This window comes from Hydra viridissima, unplaced genomic scaffold (genome assembly GCF_058129835.1).
Source record: "Hydra viridissima isolate aposymbiotic clone 2 unplaced genomic scaffold, HvirCarnegie_v1 scaffold_8, whole genome shotgun sequence".
In the NCBI taxonomy this organism is placed as follows: domain Eukaryota; kingdom Metazoa; phylum Cnidaria; class Hydrozoa; order Anthoathecata; family Hydridae; genus Hydra; species Hydra viridissima.
The window spans coordinates 17085560-17104827 of record NW_028324307.1 but is presented as its reverse complement, the minus strand read 5'-3'; the positions used below and the strand labels follow the sequence as shown (position 1 = coordinate 17104827).

The following is a 19268-nucleotide window of genomic DNA, read 5'->3' as shown; positions in this document are numbered from 1 at the left end:
AAAAAAATTTTTTCTCAAGACTCTTTATTGACGAAGCATTTAGTAAAAAAATTGAAAATAATAAGTGAATTCTATATATATATATATATATGTATATATAGAATTCACTTATTATATATATATATATATATATATATATATATATATATATATATATATATATATAGAATCCACTGTATATATATATATATATATATATATATATATATATATATATATATATATATATATATATACACAGTGGCGGCTCGTCAATAAGGGCCATAGGGGCCCGGCCCCACTTATTTGTTTAAGATAAAGTATTTGGTAATGTAATTATGTATTTATATATATCTAAATATGCAACTATTAGCCTAAACTATTTGCAGACAGGTTTTATAAAAATAAATAGTTCTAAGTTAGTTCTAATTTTAAACTATATTAATTTATAAGTAATATGTTTATTTGCAATTTATTCAAAGTTTTGTAGCGTTGTTTTAATTAATTGCCAATAACGGCTGGGCCGATTTTTACTGGCCCTATTTATTTTGTTTGAAAGATTTAGAGTTCAACTTTTTTTTTTATCTTTTTTTATCCAATTTTAAAACATGTTGATGTACTTCACAATATATTGCAATCAAGTAACAGCAACACTATTACAATCCAGGATGCTTTTGAAAAATTTGAGTTACCCATAAATTTTGTGCGAAATAGCATTACTGATAATGTTCCTGGATCGATTCTTAACGATTGCAAAGAAATACCTGAAAACCAAATGAAATGAAACACATCAATTGAACTAATAGAAGATGCTAAACTAAATGCTAAAATAAAAAAGATGCTAAAATAAAAAAGAACTAATAGAAGATGCTAAAGATGCTTGTGATAAAGTTATTTTTGAAATTAGCGACAGGTTTAGAAGCATTGAAATATTTAAATCATTTTCAATTTTGAAACCGAAAAAATTCAATTTTAACAGACAACATTTTCCTCGGAATCATATAAAAAATATTCTAACAAACTATCCAATGCTGATTGAAGTTAAGTTCATGTCCGAATTAACCGTTTTGTATGAAAATGTTTTTTTTAGTGATATCGGCACTATTAATGCCCTATCCCAATTTATGTATAAAAACAGGGGCGGAATAGGCCACCGGGACACCGGGACATTTCCCGGTGGGCTGTCAGCAATACAACATTTTAAAATTTTATAATATTTTAAAACGTATTTTCTTTAATTTTTTTAATAAATTTCTAGAATAGTAATAAAAAATTGTGAGTTGAAATTTACTTCAGATTTTGCTTTATTAAACTTTGTTTTCACTAAAGATTATTGTTTAAATAAAACGAGTTAAATAAAAACGCGTTAAATAATTTATTATACATATTTTATATAGAATTTTTAATTTAATGTAACGCTTCTTTTATAATTTATTATTTCAATAAACATTTTCTAAATCAAAACAATATTGTAAATATAATATAAAATATCTAACAAAAAAAGTAATTAGGTATTTATATAAATATTGGTTTTTTATTAATATGGTATTTTACTATTTAAAAATTAAAAGTAATCTATTTATATTTTATATAGGATGTATATTATTAACAAGAAACCCCTACACAGTTTATAAAAATAAATATGAATGATTTATTATTAATGAAGATGTAGGTTTATTTTAATAATTATGTAGGTTTAATAATAATGTAGGTAATAATAATGTAGGTTTAATAAAATGTAGGTTTATTTTAAAAAATATTAAAATTAGTATATTCTAAAATTTTAAGATATAGTCTTTAAAAATAATCAGATTAACAAACTTCACACAAATAACAATACAGTCGCAGGTCTTCCATTCATAACACTTATTTAAAAATAATCTATAAAAACATAGTAGTTAAAAGGCTAATACGAATGTTTATTTTTTTATTTTTTTACAGGTGTGATGTCTAAGCGAAAAAGTGAACATGAAAAGTTACGTGAGAAAAACATAAAGCTTCTGCGAGAAGATGCTAAAACAACTAAAAATCTACTATCCATGTTTTCTAAACTGAATTCAAATACCCTGCAACACCATGCTGATGCTGAGCCTGATGATGAGGTTCAATCTCACGTTGCTAAAGAGACCCAAACAAACCTTGATGATGAAGATGGCGTTCATACTGACACTAATGAAATGACCCAACCAATCCTCATTCTAAACATCACAGCTTTTTCAAGCATGGTTGAACCTACTGGTGATAACAAAAAAACTACTACCCGAGTGAATGATTGGTTTAATAAGCCATACCTGAATGAACTGACAACTTTCTATAAATATCACCCACATCAGCCTGAAACACGTCACTTTAATTCAAAAATGGTATATTACCGTCCTGAAGATGGTATGCAGCGTATGTTTCTTTCATTTTCAGAAAAAGAAGAGTGCCTGTTTTGCAGTGTTTGTTTCACATGAAAATGAGAAGCAGAAACCAAGTTCGTTTGTAACAGGTTTTAACAGTTGGACTCATATTCATCAACGTATTATGGAACACGAATCGTCAAAGAGACACCAAGAATGTGTCGAGGCTTATCTACATTTCTCTGCTAATCGAACCATTCTAGATATGGTACAAGGTCAGCAATATAGTCTACGAAAACAGCAAGTTTTACATCGTAGATTGATCGTGGACAGAGTAGTGTCAATTGTCAAACTGATTGGTAAACGTGGTATGCCATATCGAGGTAAGGCTGGTTGCGAAGCCGTCAATGTTTTGGCTAACGACAGAGTGGATCATGGAACATTTCTTGAAATCGTGATTCTTGTTGCGAAGTACGATGAAATTCTAAAAGCGCATTTGAAGGAAATTATCGACAAAGGCATGCTGAATGATAAACAGGATAAAAGGAATAGAGGTAACAGAAATACTTTCATTTCCAAATCCACTGTAAACCAAATTATATTAGGAATCGCTAAATTAATGAAAAGTGCCATTGCTGAAGAAGTACAACAAGCGGGAATATTCTCAGTTCAACTTGACACAACTCAAGATGTAACACAAGCGGATAAATGTGCGATAGTCCTGCGATACGTTACCGACAAAGTTGAGGAGCGACTTATTGGTGCTGTCGATTCACATTCTGGAAAAGCCAGTGATCTGCGCAAATTGATGTCAAATGTTTTGGAACAAAATGGCATTGATATTGTTAAATGCGTGTCAGATAGTTCTGATGGCGCGTCTAATATGGCCGGGGCATACAATGGATTTACTACATTCTTAGAAAAAGCGTCTCCTGGACACATTCACACATGGTGCTATGCGCATGTTTTAAATCTGGTCGTATGTGACGCCACCAGCAGTAATGAAGCTTCAATGACACTTTTTGGTATACTTCAAAAGGCTGCTATGTTTTTTAGTGAGTCCTACTTGAGAATGGACCTTTGGACTGATCACATGAAAGAAAATCACATTCACAAACGACTAAGTGTTATCGGTGTTACTAGATGGGGGTCCAAACACGATGCCCTTCAAAGGTTTTTTGGTACGTTTCGCGACGATGAAGGAGCATTATACACAGACGTCGTTCAAGTACTGGAAATAGCAGTCTCTTCCACTAAATTAAGTGTTGAAGCACGCTATGATGCGCAGTGTCTATTAACGTCCTTATTGAAGTATAAGACTGTACTGACGGGATTTGTATATCTAAGAATAATGGAATCAACCACACCACTGTCCAAATACCTACAGACGTCTGGATTGAATTTCATAAAGGCGTTTGAGATGGTTAAAGTAACTATTTCAGAAATTCAGACTCAATCACGCAATTTTGATCAAGTTAAGGTGGCTGCAGACCATTTCATTAATGTGTCCGCAACCATTCTTGACGAGAAAGAATGTGATTGTGTTATACAGACAGATTTGCCAATGGTACGCAAAAGAATAAGAAAAGTAATGGCAGGAGAATTAGCAAATGATGATCCACTTACAGATTCTTTAAAAAAGTTTGAAGTAGAGGTCCACAATGGTATTCTAGACACAGTGTTAAGAAGTCTGTCGACTCGGTTTGCATCGCACGGTGAACTGTACTCTGATATGAGTTGTTTTGACCCCAACGGATTTTCTGAGTTATTGGAATGTAATATTCCAAAAAAAGCCCTTCAGAAAATCTCATGTCATATTTCGGCAACAGGTGTGTAAATTTACTTATAAATATAATTGATTGGTTTCTTGTTAAATTTTATTAGTAATTGCTTAAGTATTTTTGTTTTCCAAATTGGTAAATTTCCAAATTGGTAAATTTTTAATTAGCATTTGATAAGGTTATCTCTTTTGTTCTTTATTTTCAATATTTATAAGATTATCTTTATCTTTTTATATTTTAGGCGAAGAAGCGCAGCTGTTACTTGAGCTGTTGGACTTTGCAAAAAAGTGGCCAGTTTTAAAAAAAACATTGGAAGAGAGTTACGATTGTTCTGATCAAATCACGATTGATGAGGATGAGGTTGAAAATGAAGATGACGCCACCAACCATAAATGCGGCCCTCTAAAGAAGTGTCGCTCGTGCATTTACTGTTGCTACCATGTCCTTCGAAAATATAATCTTTTCGGCAAGAGCTACTGCATGCTGTACAGGGCTTACAAATTCATGCTCACAATTTCAATTACCCAAGTGGCTTGTGAGAGGAGTTTCAGCAAGTTGAAATGTGTCAAAACTAGATTGCGAAGTCAGTTGACAAAAGATCACTAGGACTCACTGTTGATGATGTGCATTGAAAAGGACATATTGAGTAACATAACCAACGATGAAATTATTGACGAACTTGCTAAATCGAGTGGTGAATTAAAAAAGCTACTGTTTTTATGATTTTTAGTTTTTGTGATTTAAATATGAATTTATAATACAAATATAACACATGTACTTAAATGACATCTTTATTGATTTTAAACAAGTGTATACAAATCCTTATTGTTCAATAGTGTTACAAAAGTATTTAAAAGTGAGGGGTTACAAGCGAATACGATTTAAAAAAAAAGGTCACTTGGTGGGCCTTTTTCATGATAGCATTTCCCGGGCCTTTTCAAAAGCCTAATCCGCCCCTGTATAAAAATATCCTGATTGAAACATTTTCTGAAGTATCAAAGTTGATAGAGATTGTTTTGGTCACACCTGTGTCTACAGCTGGTGCTGAACGGTGTTTTAGAACTTTAAAAAGAGTTAAGACACTTTTAAGAAATTCCACAGGTCAAGATCGGTTGAATGCATTAGCTGTACTATCAATACTTAAAGATTATTAACAGGATATTGATCAGTTTAATTAAAAAGTAATCGAAATGTTTTCTCTTATGAAACAGAGAAGAGCAGAATATTTGTATAAATAATATGCTTAAATCTTTGTTTTTAACATCATTCTTTATTTCAATATATATTATACCTTTATAAAAATTATAGTGTTAATCGTAACTTTTTATATTTGCGACTTACTTCTAACTAACTAAAAGTTTTTACCAAAAAATTAAAATAAAAAAAAAAATCTAAAGAAGTAATATTAAAATCTGTTCAAATTATAATGCAGCAATATCAGGGCAGCTTTTACTGCTTTTTACGTAGGTTCAATTTAATTCAATTAAATACTTACGCTTTATTTTGGGAGTATACTAGCGCTTAACTCTGTCAACCAATCGAAAAACGCTAGCGACCAAAAACTTTCTAACAAGCACCGAAGTATCAATTACGTTGACAGCAAATCGTTGCGATATTTTTCGGTAAATATTTGCTGGCCCCACCAAAGTTTAATGTCATCGGCCGTCACTATATATGGATATATATATATATATATATATATATATATATATATATATATATATATATATATATATATATATATATATATATATATATATATATATATATATATATATATAAATATATATTTATATATATATGTATGTATATATATATAATTAATTTTAAGATGTATTCTACAAAATAAAGTGCTCAATGTTTTTAAAAGAACAGAGCAACTATAAATTTAACACTGTGTTTCATCAATAAAGATTCATCGGAAATGAATCATTTCTGATTCATTTTCAATAAATTTCAGTATATATATATATATATATATATATATATATATATATATATATATATATATATATATATATATATACTGAGCCATTGTACCTATATATATATATATAGGTACAATGGCTCAGTTACTCTAATGCTGTACTATAGAAAAATCTATAAGTCGAATGATGTCGTCTCTTTTAACATCTGAAATGGTAAAAGAGACAAACAGATCTGGCAAAAATGCAAAATGGCCTTGAATTTGATTCAGGACCTAGTGAAAAGATAACTTAATTATATTTTTAACATATTTTGACAACACCTTTTACATTTTAAATGATGACAGCTTTACTTTTCTTTTGATGTTAAATTTATTACGTTTCAATAACTCAGATTGAATCTTAACTGAATTATTGTAAACTTTGTAAGATTTCGTTGCATATCAAAAGGTGTCGTAAATAATGTAAAAATAATATATATATATCTAATATTTAGGCTATGGGGTCCTCCATAATCGATGCCAGTAGATAGAGGGGCAGTGTGAGCTGAAAATTTTCACAATAATTGACAATAGGGAGGAGATGTTGAAACAAAAACAATGTCAATTAAAAAATTTAATTAAAAAAAAAAGTACAACATTTAAATTTATGTTATCTATGCGCATGTTTTAGAGGTATTTACATCAACAATGTGGAGTAAAAACTTACTGCTTTTGCTGATTAAAACTACAAAAAAGATAATCGGAAAAACAATTTAATTTCAGAAATAAGTTTGCTTATCTGAAAGAACAATTTATGTCTTGTTTTTTACTTCAATTGAGTACTTTTGAGAATAAATGTATAATTAAACCAGAAAAAAATTGATTTTATAAGCATTTTTAATAGTATGTTAAAAATTAGAGCATGAAAGGTTAACCGTTAAACGGTTAATAGGTTAACCTTAAACTTTAAAATTAACCTTAAAATTTTAAAGGTTAACCTTAACCCTTAAAATTAACCTTAAAATTTTAAAGGCTAACCTTAACACTTAAAATTAACCTTAAGTTTTTAAAGGTTAACCTTAACCCTTAAAAATAACCTTGAATTTTAAAAGGTTAACCTTAACCCTTAAAATTAACCTTAAAGTTTTAGAGGTTAACCTTAACCTTTAAAATTAACCTTAGAAAATTAACCGAAGTATTCGGTTAACCATACAAAATAACTTTTTGTACGGTTAACCGAATATGATTTTTTTTAAAAGTGTATAAACTAGAAACAGTGTTGCAGTTTAAAGACGACAAAGTCTCATGCAGAGGTGGTGTTTAACCCCCCCCCCCTTTTTTTTTTTTTTAATTTGGCATCTATCTAGAAGAGAGAAGTTAAATGAATTTAATTTAATTTAATTATCTGTAAGAGAGAGTTTTTCTCTTTTCACTTTTACAATCAGTGCTTGTTTACTAATTGTGTTGAAAAGTTCTACATATATATATATTCAACTTCAACAAACTTCAAATTCAAATTGATCAAGTGAGAAATTTATTTATTTATTTAATTTTTTATTTATAATCACATTATGTTTGAGGGTATATTTAAGTGCGTCACCTTAAAACAGTAATTTCTAAAACATCTTTTTCAACTAAGCACTGAATTTCTTTCCAAATGATCGCTATGTTTTTTATCAATAAATTAAAATATTATTTGCGAGTACGAAAATCTTTCTTTTTGGCATTTTGGAAATTTTGTATTTTCATTTTTTTATGTGACCCTAGCAAAAAATTACTAATTAAGAATCATCAAATAAATATAGAAGAGAAACATTTCGATAACAATTTTTCATTAACTAATAAATATGTTTTTTTAAAACAGCAACTAAAGAACCGAAATGATTGATTTAGAAAATATACCATATATTTCAGAGATCCAAAAGTATTTTGGTTACTTATAATATTCTTGATTATTTGCAATAGCTATTTGTTAACATGTAACAGTTTTATGAATTTTTAAAAATATAGCGCTGAAATATTTTTATACAGAATATAAAATTTTTAAACTGTGTCAACAGTTTCACGAAACTACAAATAGGGAATTTACAACCTAGTCCGCCCCCCCCCCCACTCCTCTCCCTCCCATCAAACAGATAATCTTTTTTACTTGCAAATATTATTTAATTGCTTTCTAGTAATTAATTTCTTTTATTACTTTCAGTTTCATCATCATCAATCATCATGCCAAAAAAATCAATGAATTGGGACTTTTTTACAAAAACTGATGATTCTCATGCTAAGTGTAACGAGTGTGGCGCGATCCTTGTTTCAAAGAATGACTCAACATCAGGTATAGGGAATCATCTTAAGAGACATCCTCAAAGTTTAACTGAATTCGAGCAAAGAACTGATTCTCAAGCAGTGTTAAATTCCAATGGAGCAAAGAGACACAATGATAGTGAAAGTGATAATGATGAAGACTTCATTTATTGTCGTGAACGTGCTCGTTTAGTAATGACTCCTGGATCATCAATATTACCTCATCGATCAACAAATACTCAGAAAACTCCAAAAACACCAAGAACAGCTCGTGTTGTAAGTCAATGGCCCAAAGACCATCCTGAAAATGTGCAAATAGTTACAGAAAAAACTAAGTGGATCATAAGGGAACAGTTGTCATTTAAGATAGTTGATAGTGAAGGATTTCGTACAATATTGTCACTGACAACAAAGGGAAAATATAACCCTATCTCATCAACTTCCTTGTCCCGTTTAAGAATTCCAAAATTATATCAATTTGTTCAGGACCACATCTCAAAAATTGTGAATGATGAAAGGCCCTATCTTGATGGTGCTGCTTTTACAACAGACATCTGGACTACTCAGTATAATAATCTTTCATTCCAATCTTTAACTCTTCATTTTATCAATAACCGGTTTGAGCTTAAACGTCTTCTTGTCAAACTTGATTATTTCGGAGAAAAACACACGGGTGAAATAATCTTGGAAAAACTTGACTCATTGATCAAAGGATTGAAATTGGAACAGAAAACCCACACATGGGCAACAACAGATGGAGGTACTAATGTTTTGAAAGCTATGCACCTCAGCAAAGCTAGCTAATTACCATCGATAAATGACAACTTGTGGTGTGCTGATCATCAGATTCATTTGATTGTCACTGATGCTTTAAAAGCTGTTCCTGCCTGGAAAGAACTTTCTTCTAAACTATGTAAATTGGTTGGCCACTTCAATCATTCTCCCAAAAATTCCAGTATCTTGAGGAAAATAGCTCTTGATTTTAAGCAGTCACGAACTAAACTGGTACAGAATGTTTCAACAAGATGGAATTCAGATCTGAAGATGTTGCAGTCATTTATTGATCTTGAAGGTTGCATTGCTAAAATGGCTGAAACATCTACAGTCATTGAAGGTTTCTTGCCAAGCCTGGATGAAATTCTTATCATGAAGGGTGTTTTGAACTGTCTTGAACCTCTTGAAAAAATATCTAGAGCACTTAGTTCTGACAAAGAACCAACTATGAACTTGGTGTTTATGCAACTAGTCAATGTTAGGAGAAAGTTAGTATTCTTTGGTAACCACAGTACTCTTACTTGTGTCAGTGAGATTTCAGAGAAGCTTGTTGAAGGATTAGATGCCCGATTTCCAAATTCTGGTATTGAAACACCAGAATATGTAATGTGTCATTTTCTTGATCCTCGTTATAAGGGCTCTGTTATCAATTTTGCAGATCCTGAGAAGTATGAATTGATTAAGGTAACTGCTGTCCAAGCCATAATTGATATGAAAAAGCGAGATGGTTCAGAAAGTCCTACTAGTAATGAAATCTCTTCACCAACACTACTGGAGTCTGAAGAAGATGAACAGGAAGATGTTTGGGAACAGGCAAATAAAAAACTTTATGGGAAACAGCAAAAAAGACAAAATTCTAAAGATGACTCTTTTAAGGAGGCACAAAATGAAGTAACGTTATATGTTGAAGAAGGCTGTGTACACAAAGATTCAAATATCCTTCAATATTGGAATAACCAGCAAAATAAATTTCCATATCTAACCAGACTAGCAAGGAAGATGTTGTGCATCCCAGCATCATCTTCTACATCAGAAAGAGTGTTTTCAACAGCTGGAAATATATTGACAGAACGAAGAACTTGCCTTAGCATTGACAACATTGAAATGCTTGTTTTCATGAAAGAGAACATGAAAGAAATGAAAAATATCACATGGCCTAGATTTGAAGAGAATGAGAATGAATAAGATAAGATATCCAATAAAATAAAACATGTTATAAAAACAAAAAAAAAAAAAAAAAAAAAAAACCTCCATCACAAAGGATAGCCTTGACGAATAGCTTTACAAAAGCTTGGCGATGGGGCTTATGCCTAGCAGTTAGAGCACTATCCATAAGATTATGCTCTAATTACTATGTAACCAATATCCTTAACACTTTTACATGTTATGAACTTTTAAGTGTAATTAATAACCTTTTACATTTATATAAAGAGCATAAAAATTTTAAACCTAAAATTCTTAGAAACTAAGAAGATATTTTGAGAAAAGGGCATTAATCCGTGACAATATAAACAAATTTAAGGGTTAAGGTTAACTGTTAAAATTAATCTTAAACTTTTAAGGTTAAGGTTAACCTTTAAAATTAACCTTAAAATTAAAGGTTAAGGTTAACTGTAAAAATTAACCTTAAAATCTTAAAGGTTAAGGTTAACTTTAAAATTAACCTTAAAATTTACAAGGTTAACCTTAACCTTTAAAATTAACCTTAAAATTTTAAAGGTTAACCTTAACCTTTAAAATTAACCTTAAAATTTTAAAGGTTAACCTTAACCTTTAAAATTAACCTTAACTTTTTAAAGGTTAACCTTAACCCTTAAAATTAACCTTAAATTTTTAAAGGTTAACCTTAACCCTTAAAATTAACCTTATAATTTTTAAAGGTTAACCTTAACCTTTAACATGATTAACCTAAAAATTAACCGTTTAACAGTTAACTGTCATGCTCTATTAAAAATTCATATATACCATCATAATATGATAACAAAAACTGACATCATTTTCAATGGGAGATGGTAAAAAATAGACTGAGTTTGATAAAGGGGGATGGTGTTCAATAAACCGGGTCATCTTACATCATAATGCATAGATGACCCTATGATTTAGGTAAAAAAAGTAATCATTTTGTCGTATTTCTCTTTAGAAAGTGTAAGAAAAAAGAATTGTAATGCTGAGAACCTATCGATTGAGCAAGCTTTGACCACCCATTTTATAAATTCGAGAAACAGAGATGGACGTGCGAATTGCAAAAAAACTCGTAATGATGCTCTAAATTGATTTTAAGTTTGTAGACTAACATTAATATAGTATTTAGAAATAATAAATGACGCTTACATGATTTTTATAATTTGTATTTGTTTCCAAACTTTTATTTTATAAAATGAATTTAAAAACTAAAATATAATAAAAACAGTTTTTTTAATTCATTTTATAAAATCAATTATTTTGTAAAATGACTTAAATAACTATTTATTTACAATATAATGATAATAATACATAAATATTTGTTTCGTTATGCTATTATCATCACAATCTTAATGGTATTCGTTTTAAAGTGAAATTTTGTATCAAATTTACTGTTTTAATGTTTTATATAAGGTAAGTATGGGTATTAAGGCCCGGCGGGTAATAAGGCCCACTAATCCAAAGTTAGGGAAAAAATAAATTGTGAAACTTTTTTTCGACATTAAAATATTTGAGTTATCTGGTTTTATCACTGGCAGCAAAAAAAAAATCAGCATTTCTTTACCGCGCATTCGACAAAGGTGGGCCTTAATACCCATACTTACCTTATATATATATATATATATATATATATATATATATATATATATATATATATATACAAAATATATAATGTATTATTATAGTGTAATAATACAAATACTCTTGTGCGTTTGAGAGTGCTCAATACTAATGAATAATAGAGCAATATTTATTTATTTATTTATTTATTTAAAATGAATAAAAACACCTTTATATGGAACTCTGAGTTTCATGCCTTTCGGCAATCATCAGCCATAGTGTATATCGTTACTTAAAAACCGTTTAAAAATTACAAATTAAAATTACGGTAGAACGAGTTCTGACGTTACTAAACGGAAACAAAAAGACGTTAAAGGTTTTAGTCCCTGGTGTCAAATAAGGATAGCAAAAATTTCTTTGCATGTCGGCACTTTGATATTATTTCATATCTTTTGTTAAGTAAGTTTTCTCCTTTATATGATAATATATGAAATTTTTCGCGGAGACAAAGATTACAAACTTTTGCTGCTTGATTGTAGGGCTTGCATTGTGCTATAATCTTCCATGTAATCACCGGTTTCAGATTTTTAGATTTTAGCATCCATATTTCTTTGGAAAGTTCGGTGTCATTTTTATATTTAGGCGCGTTGAAAGATTTAAGATGGTTGCCATATCTAAGTTTAAATGTAGTTTCACTTATACCGAAATAAACTTTCTCTTTGAATTGAGGATCTCCAGAATTTACAGTGGCTTGGTATACGACATTGCTAGAAAGGCATTGGTTATTTAACGGACAATTTTTTTTGTCTATGCAGTTGCATTTTTTTGTTGTTTTATATTTATCGCTTTGAAGAATTTTGCTATTATGTGCATTTATTAAAGAATTGATATTAGGCATGCAACTATAGCTAACTTTAATAGAGTTTCGATTGAAAATTTTATGAAGCCTGTGTCCTACTGGAAAGTGTTGGTCAATTAAAGCTAAGAAGCGCTTTCCAATATTAGTTTCAACATTTTTGCTAAACGGGGGGTTATACCATATAATTTTACGTTTGCGATGTTTACTTTGATGTTTGTCTATTTGCGGTTGGTAGGTGAGTTTTGAATTGTATCCTGATTTACGTAAAGCCTCTTCATAAGTAAGAATAGAGTTATTGAACACAGTTTTATTTATTGCCATAGTTGATAATCTTGACTCAATAGTGCGAGGGATTTCTTTTATTATATTAGGTGGATGGTTTGAATCAGAATGAATATACAAAAGTTGGTTATTAGGTTTACAATATGGTTGATAAGAACTGTCGATCAGGTTCAATGTTACATCCAGATAATTGACAATTTTAATATTAGATTGAATAGAGATATTTAGGTTGTTACCTTTAAAAACATGCGTAAAATGCTTTTTAATTTTCTCCATTTGTTGGCCGCTTTTGTTTTCAAAAATAGCAAGTCCTTTAACGTCTTTTTGTTTCCGTTTAGTAACGTCAGAACTCGTTCTACCGTAATTTTAATTTGTAATTTTTAAACGGTTTTTAAGTAACGATATACACTATGGCTGATGATTGCCGAAAGGCATGAAACTCAGAGTTCCATATAAAGGTGTTTTTATTCATTTTAAATAAATAAATAAATAAATATTGCTCTATTATTCATTAGTATTGAGCACTCTCAAACGCACAAGAGTATTTGTATTATTACACTATAATAATACATTATATATTTTGTATAAATTTGCTCCGACAAGTTGAGCACTCTTCTCAAGTCGTCAACAAAATGGAAAAAATAAACCTGAAATACTCAATCAAAAATATACCGATTCCATCTGAAAAAGAATACAATTTAAAACTACTAAACAAAACAGAAATGCTCATAAAGAAAATGAGATGGAAGGCGTTCTTCTTCATAAATAATTACCCAAGAAATGATTCAAGTTATACAGACTACGGAATTAAATCATCAAAATGCCCACCGCAAATAAATGAAATGCGTACTTTTGAAAAAGACCTCATAAACCTAATTAAATCTATAAAATTTTGCAAAGTAAACTGCAAGTTTCAGAATAATATGCAAAAAGACTTAAAATCCATACGTACATCGCATAAAACATTAATAAAGGCAGATAAAACATCTAATTTGTATAAGTTATCTAAAGATGAATACAACAAACTGCTAACAAATGCAATTACTTCTACCTACAAAAAATCGTCGTCAGAATTAAAAGATCAAATAAATAAGGAAGGAAAAAACCTTTTAATCCACCACGAAGTGTATAATAATATTGAGATAAACGGATCGTCCGGTTGTTTTTTCACTTTAAAAGACCATAAAGATAACTTTATTAACAACCCTTCAGTTCGCCTTCTAAATCCTTCGAAAAACGAGGTAGGAAGAATTAGCAAAGTCATTTTATCTAAAGTTATCCACGAATTAAAAAGTAAATTACAGTTGAATCAATGGCAAAGCACCCAATTCGTTATAGATTGGTTTAAAAACATCAAAAATAAACCCCTTTGCAAATTTCTAATTTTCGATATAAATGATTTTTACCCATCTATTAGTGAAACCACACTTACCAATGCAATCAGTTTCGCCGAGCAACATGTTGTTATAAATGATGACGATAAAAAACTAATATATCATGCAAGAAAATCTTTAATTTTTAAAAACGATGAAGCTTGGATAAAGAAAAGAGGCGGATTATTTGATGTCACAATGGGTGCATTTGATGGAGCTGAAGTTTGCGAACTAGTTGGTATCTTTATATTGTTTCAGCTTTCTCAACATTACGATAAAAATAATTTTGGCTTGTATCGTGATGATGGACTTGCTATTTTTGAAAACAAAAGCGGCCAACAAATGGAGAAAATTAAAAAGCATTTTACGCATGTTTTTAAAGGTAACAACCTAAATATCTCTATTCAATCTAATATTAAAATTGTCAATTATCTGGATGTAACATTGAACCTGATCGACAGTTCTTATCAACCATATTGTAAACCTAATAACCAACTTTTGTATATTCATTCTGATTCAAACCATCCACCTAATATAATAAAAGAAATCCCTCGCACTATTGAGTCAAGATTATCAACTATGGCAATAAATAAAACTGTGTTCAATAACTCTATTCTTACTTATGAAGAGGCTTTACGTAAATCAGGATACAATTCAAAACTCACCTACCAACCGCAAATAGACAAACATCAAAGTAAACATCGCAAACGTAAAATTATATGGTATAACCCCCCGTTTAGCAAAAATGTTGAAACTAATATTGGAAAGCGCTTCTTAGCTTTAATTGACCAACACTTTCCAGTAGGACACAGGCTTCATAAAATTTTCAATCGAAACTCTATTAAAGTTAGCTATAGTTGCATGCCTAATATCAATTCTTTAATAAATGCACATAATAGCAAAATTCTTCAAAGCGATAAATATAAAACAACAAAAAAATGCAACTGCATAGACAAAAAAAATTGTCCGTTAAATAACCAATGCCTTTCTAGCAATGTCGTATACCAAGCCACTGTAAATTCTGGAGATCCTCAATTCAAAGAGAAAGTTTATTTCGGTATAAGTGAAACTACATTTAAACTTAGATATGGCAACCATCTTAAATCTTTCAACGCGCCTAAATATAAAAATGACACCGAACTTTCCAAAGAAATATGGATGCTAAAATCTAAAAATCTGAAACCGGTGATTACATGGAAGATTATAGCACAATGCAAGCCCTACAATCAAGCAGCAAAAGTTTGTAATCTTTGTCTCCGCGAAAAATTTCATATATTATCATATAAAGGAGAAAACTTACTTAACAAAAGATATGAAATAATATCAAAGTGCCGACATGCAAAGAAATTTTTGCTATCCTTATTTGACACCAGGGACTAAAACCTTTAACGTCTTTTTGTTTCCGTTTAGTAACGTCAGAACTCGTTCTACCGTAATTTTAATTTGTAATTTTTAAACGGTTTTTAAGTAACGATATACACTATGGCTGATGATTGCCGAAAGGCATGAAACTCAGAGTTCCATATAAAGGTGTTTTTATTCATTTTAAATAAATAAATAAATATATATATATATATATATATATATATATATATATATATATATATATATATATATATATATATGCTTTCGAAAGCTTTGATGATTAATTTTAAATTAAAGGATTTTTAAAAATTATCATTGAAGCATTCGGACTTTCATTTATCGGGTATTGACTACTTTTATGCCACTTGGATTAAAATATATATGGCATATAAATTCTATAACATGTAGTATTTTCCACCTATATCCCATGTAGGATTTACCATATAAAAACCATGTGGGATTTACCATATGAAACCCACATTGGACAAAATAATATTCCCCACATGGGTTACACATGGAAAAATCCACGCGTATCCCATGTGCACTTTTTCACTGGGAATCTTTGTAAACTAATTCAATCCAGAAAGATTAAATAATTATTTTAATATTGAAATAATTAAAGAGGTTTAAGAAAGAATAGACTTCAATATTTGTTTGCTTTTCTGTTTAGATGACAGCAGTATTATTGAAGAAAGTAAGTTGTAAAGCATTATTACTATTTAAAAAGGAAAAAAAAAACTTTTTAATATCTGTTTTTTTTGAAGTGGGTTTAAAATTTCAGGTTTTTAAAATCTTATACTATTATCTTAAATATTTTATAATTCAAAAATATATCTATGTTAAATTGCACCAGGTTGTAGAAAATAGTTATAGTTTAATTATAAGGTTGTAGACAGTTAGAGAAGGTTGAATAAATCAAAGATCTATTTAATCTACTTAACCTACTACCAAAGTGAAAACTAACTATTATTTGTTTGTTTGTTTTTCTGCTTATTTGACAACAATGAAGAGAGAGGTAATAAGTTTTAAATGATTTATTTTATTTTTTTAAAAGTAACTAAAATGTTTTTTAAAATAAAGGTTGTTGACTTTAAAATAGTAGATTTTTGTAATTTTCACAATATGCCTAAGAACTTAAGTCCTACTTAAAATTGTCAGTAATAAAGAGAAGAAATTTAAAATTCTCAGTAAGACAGCTTTATATTACATTATATCAAGTAAGTTTAGTTAACATTTAGTTGATAAAGAAAAAGCTAATAAAAGTATTAGTTACCCCAGCTAACACAAAACGTTCAAGAAACGTACGTAGAACGTTAGAAACGGTCGGAAACGTTCTAAGAACGTTCTAAGAACGTTTCCAACGTTCTTCGAACGTACTTGAACGTTTTGTGTTAGCTGGGACATTAGTTAAATGAGTTTATTTTTAAAAAGTTAAGTAGATATTTTATCATCAATACATTTAAGTACTTTTATTATTTAGACACAGAAGTGAAGACAAAATTGAGTCAGTGTTTTTGCTGTCAGATATTTGTTAACAGGAATTTGTTTATTTGTACTGTAACTGGAGTTTTAAAGCTTCAAGTGCTCTAGCTTAATTTTATTTTTTCTTTTAGGAGAGTTGGAAAACAATTTAAGTATAAATTAAATATTAGTATAGTTAAATTAATGAAGTATTTATATCTGTACCTCAAAAGTCAAAGATCGGTTGTCACATTATAGAAATTGTCCAGGAGAGAGAAAAGTAAAATAATTAGTCTTTATTGGTTTATTCTTGATGGCTAAATTTGTTATTTTTTTCGTGTTTTATTTAATTTGTCTTGAGGCACATTAAATACATTTTTAAAAAAAAAATTAAAAATAAAAAGTTGAAAAAAAGTGAAAAGCCATTTCTGGACAACCGACCTTTGTCTTCTGAGGTACAAATATTAAGATTTAAAATTTATTTTAGTTTATACTTTCGGTTTAGTTTATAGTCAATTTTAGTTTACTTTTTGTTAGTTTTAGCTTCAGTTATCTATTTCCTTACTTTAGACAACTTTATGGAGGAAATTAAAGGGATTGGTAAAAAAAAATTAGGATTATTTATATGTAAATATTATTTTATCAAATAATTTGTGGTATATTTTTTTGTCTTTAGTGTCTGGTAGAAGCACAACTGGTAGGGCTGTGTTTTAAATCTTATATATTTTTTATGGAGAAATATGTCCTATAGGTGAAAGAGTTATTTAATTTAAATAAGACATTTTTAGACTGTTCGCATTTTACTTATATTTTTATTAAAATTAAGTTTTTCATAACTTTAACCCTTTTTAATGTACTAATTTTGTTTTTTGTTTTTTAATGTTTTTAGCATCCTCTTCGTCCTGTGAAAATGGTGAGGTTATGCTTTATATTTTGGTTAAATAAAATTGCAAATATTTTTAATTTTGATATCCTTCTATTTGTAATTTTAGAGCCGTTAACATATGAGCATTATCAGCGTTATCGCTCCCAACAGCCAGGGCCTCTCTCGGAGAGGTCCTTCAATAAGTGGTGCAGAAATGGCGGTTTGGAAGAGTCATCGTTTAAATGGAGGCCTCATCCATACCGGGGTGTTGGGAGACAGAAAAAAAAACAGCAACCAAAAGGTTGTAAATGTCTTCTAAAGGTAAAGATAGTAATAACTTTTTTGTTACTGTTTTTTCACTTTTTTTTAATATTGTAATTTTTTTTTTTTTTTGTAAATTTTTATTTAATAATATGTTGTATATTTGGTTTGTTTTTATCTTTTTTAATTAAAATTTAATTTTTACAACAACAATTAAACTTAAATATAGTTAAATTGAATCAATACCCAATCATCATATGATATTATAATGACATTCTTCATAACATAACAATTTATTGTTAAAAATAAATAATTGATAATTTTATTTATTGAACTCTCTGATTTTAAATATTTCTATAAGCCAAGACAAAATTTTTAGCTATATAAATGCAATTTATTTATAACTCAATTTGATTTTATAATTTTATCTGTTTATAGTTTGGCCCCTTGAAGCATTTGTTATTTTGCTTTTTAATTAAAATATTTTAAATATATTGTAATGTCTTTTAAATTAAACTAAAGAGCCAACATCAAATAAAGTCCTAAAACAAAACCGACAAGCTGTATCATGACAGTGAAAGTATAAAAACAAGTTTCTGTAAATCACTTATATCGTATTCCAATTTTTTTTTATTATTATTATTTTTTTCTGTCTACTTATCTTTTACAATTTTTTATTTAGGTTTATCGTATGATGTATTAATGCAATATAAAAGATGAAAGTTTACATTTTTTAAAATTTGTTATACACATGTTTAATTGTAAATTAACTTTTTTTTTTGTTTGAAACGTATTTGTACTCGATTGTTTAGTTATTTACAATAAACTTATTACGTTATGTGTATTTAACGTTTTAAAGACAATTTCTTTTTTTACAGCAACATGTATCAAGTAAATACCAAATGATTAATAACTCATATATAATTTACGTTCGTTTCACATTAATTTAATTAATTAAAGTTCATGCTATAAATATA

At 29.0% G+C, this 19268-nt stretch overlaps 2 protein-coding genes and 2 pseudogenes across 2 annotated transcripts; all 4 read left to right on the top strand.

The window, feature by feature from the left end:
* The first annotated feature begins 1925 nt into the window (after positions 1–1925).
* Positions 1926–3016, top strand: LOC149885411 (uncharacterized; annotated as a pseudogene).
* A 656-nt stretch (positions 3017–3672) lies between these two features.
* Positions 3673–4437, top strand: LOC149885410 (uncharacterized; annotated as a pseudogene).
* A 4610-nt stretch (positions 4438–9047) lies between these two features.
* Positions 9048–10324, top strand: LOC145192872 (zinc finger BED domain-containing protein 4-like). Its single transcript, XM_090096281.1, has one exon. It carries the CDS (start codon positions 9354–9356, stop codon positions 10266–10268), a length of 915 nt encoding a protein of 304 aa, XP_089952407.1. The 5' UTR covers positions 9048–9353; the 3' UTR covers positions 10269–10324.
* Positions 10325–15821: 5497 nt separating this feature from the next.
* Positions 15822–19090, top strand: LOC149885409 (uncharacterized). Its single transcript, XM_090096282.1, has 6 exons — positions 15822–15869; positions 16375–16398; positions 17842–17862; positions 18055–18078; positions 18158–18351; positions 18974–19090. Exons 1-6 carry the CDS (start codon positions 15845–15847, stop codon positions 18992–18994), a joined length of 309 nt encoding a protein of 102 aa, XP_089952408.1. The 5' UTR covers positions 15822–15844; the 3' UTR covers positions 18995–19090.
* Positions 19091–19268: the final 178 nt, after the last annotated feature.

Excerpts from the sequence above, each read along its gene's own strand:
- LOC145192872 (XM_090096281.1), top strand. The coding sequence starts at position 9,354 with ATGTTGCAGTCATTTATTGATCTTGAAGGTTGCATTGCTAAAATGGCT.
- LOC149885409 (XM_090096282.1), top strand. The coding sequence starts at position 15,845 with ATGAAACTCAGAGTTCCATATAAAG. Across the intron at positions 15,870-16,374 it reads ACTCAGAGTTCCATATAAAG|ATGACAGCAGTATTATTGAA; the intron begins GTGTTTTTATTC and ends TTTTCTGTTTAG. Across the intron at positions 16,399-17,841 it reads CAGCAGTATTATTGAAGAAA|TGTCTGGTAGAAGCACAACT; the intron begins GTAAGTTGTAAA and ends TTTTGTCTTTAG.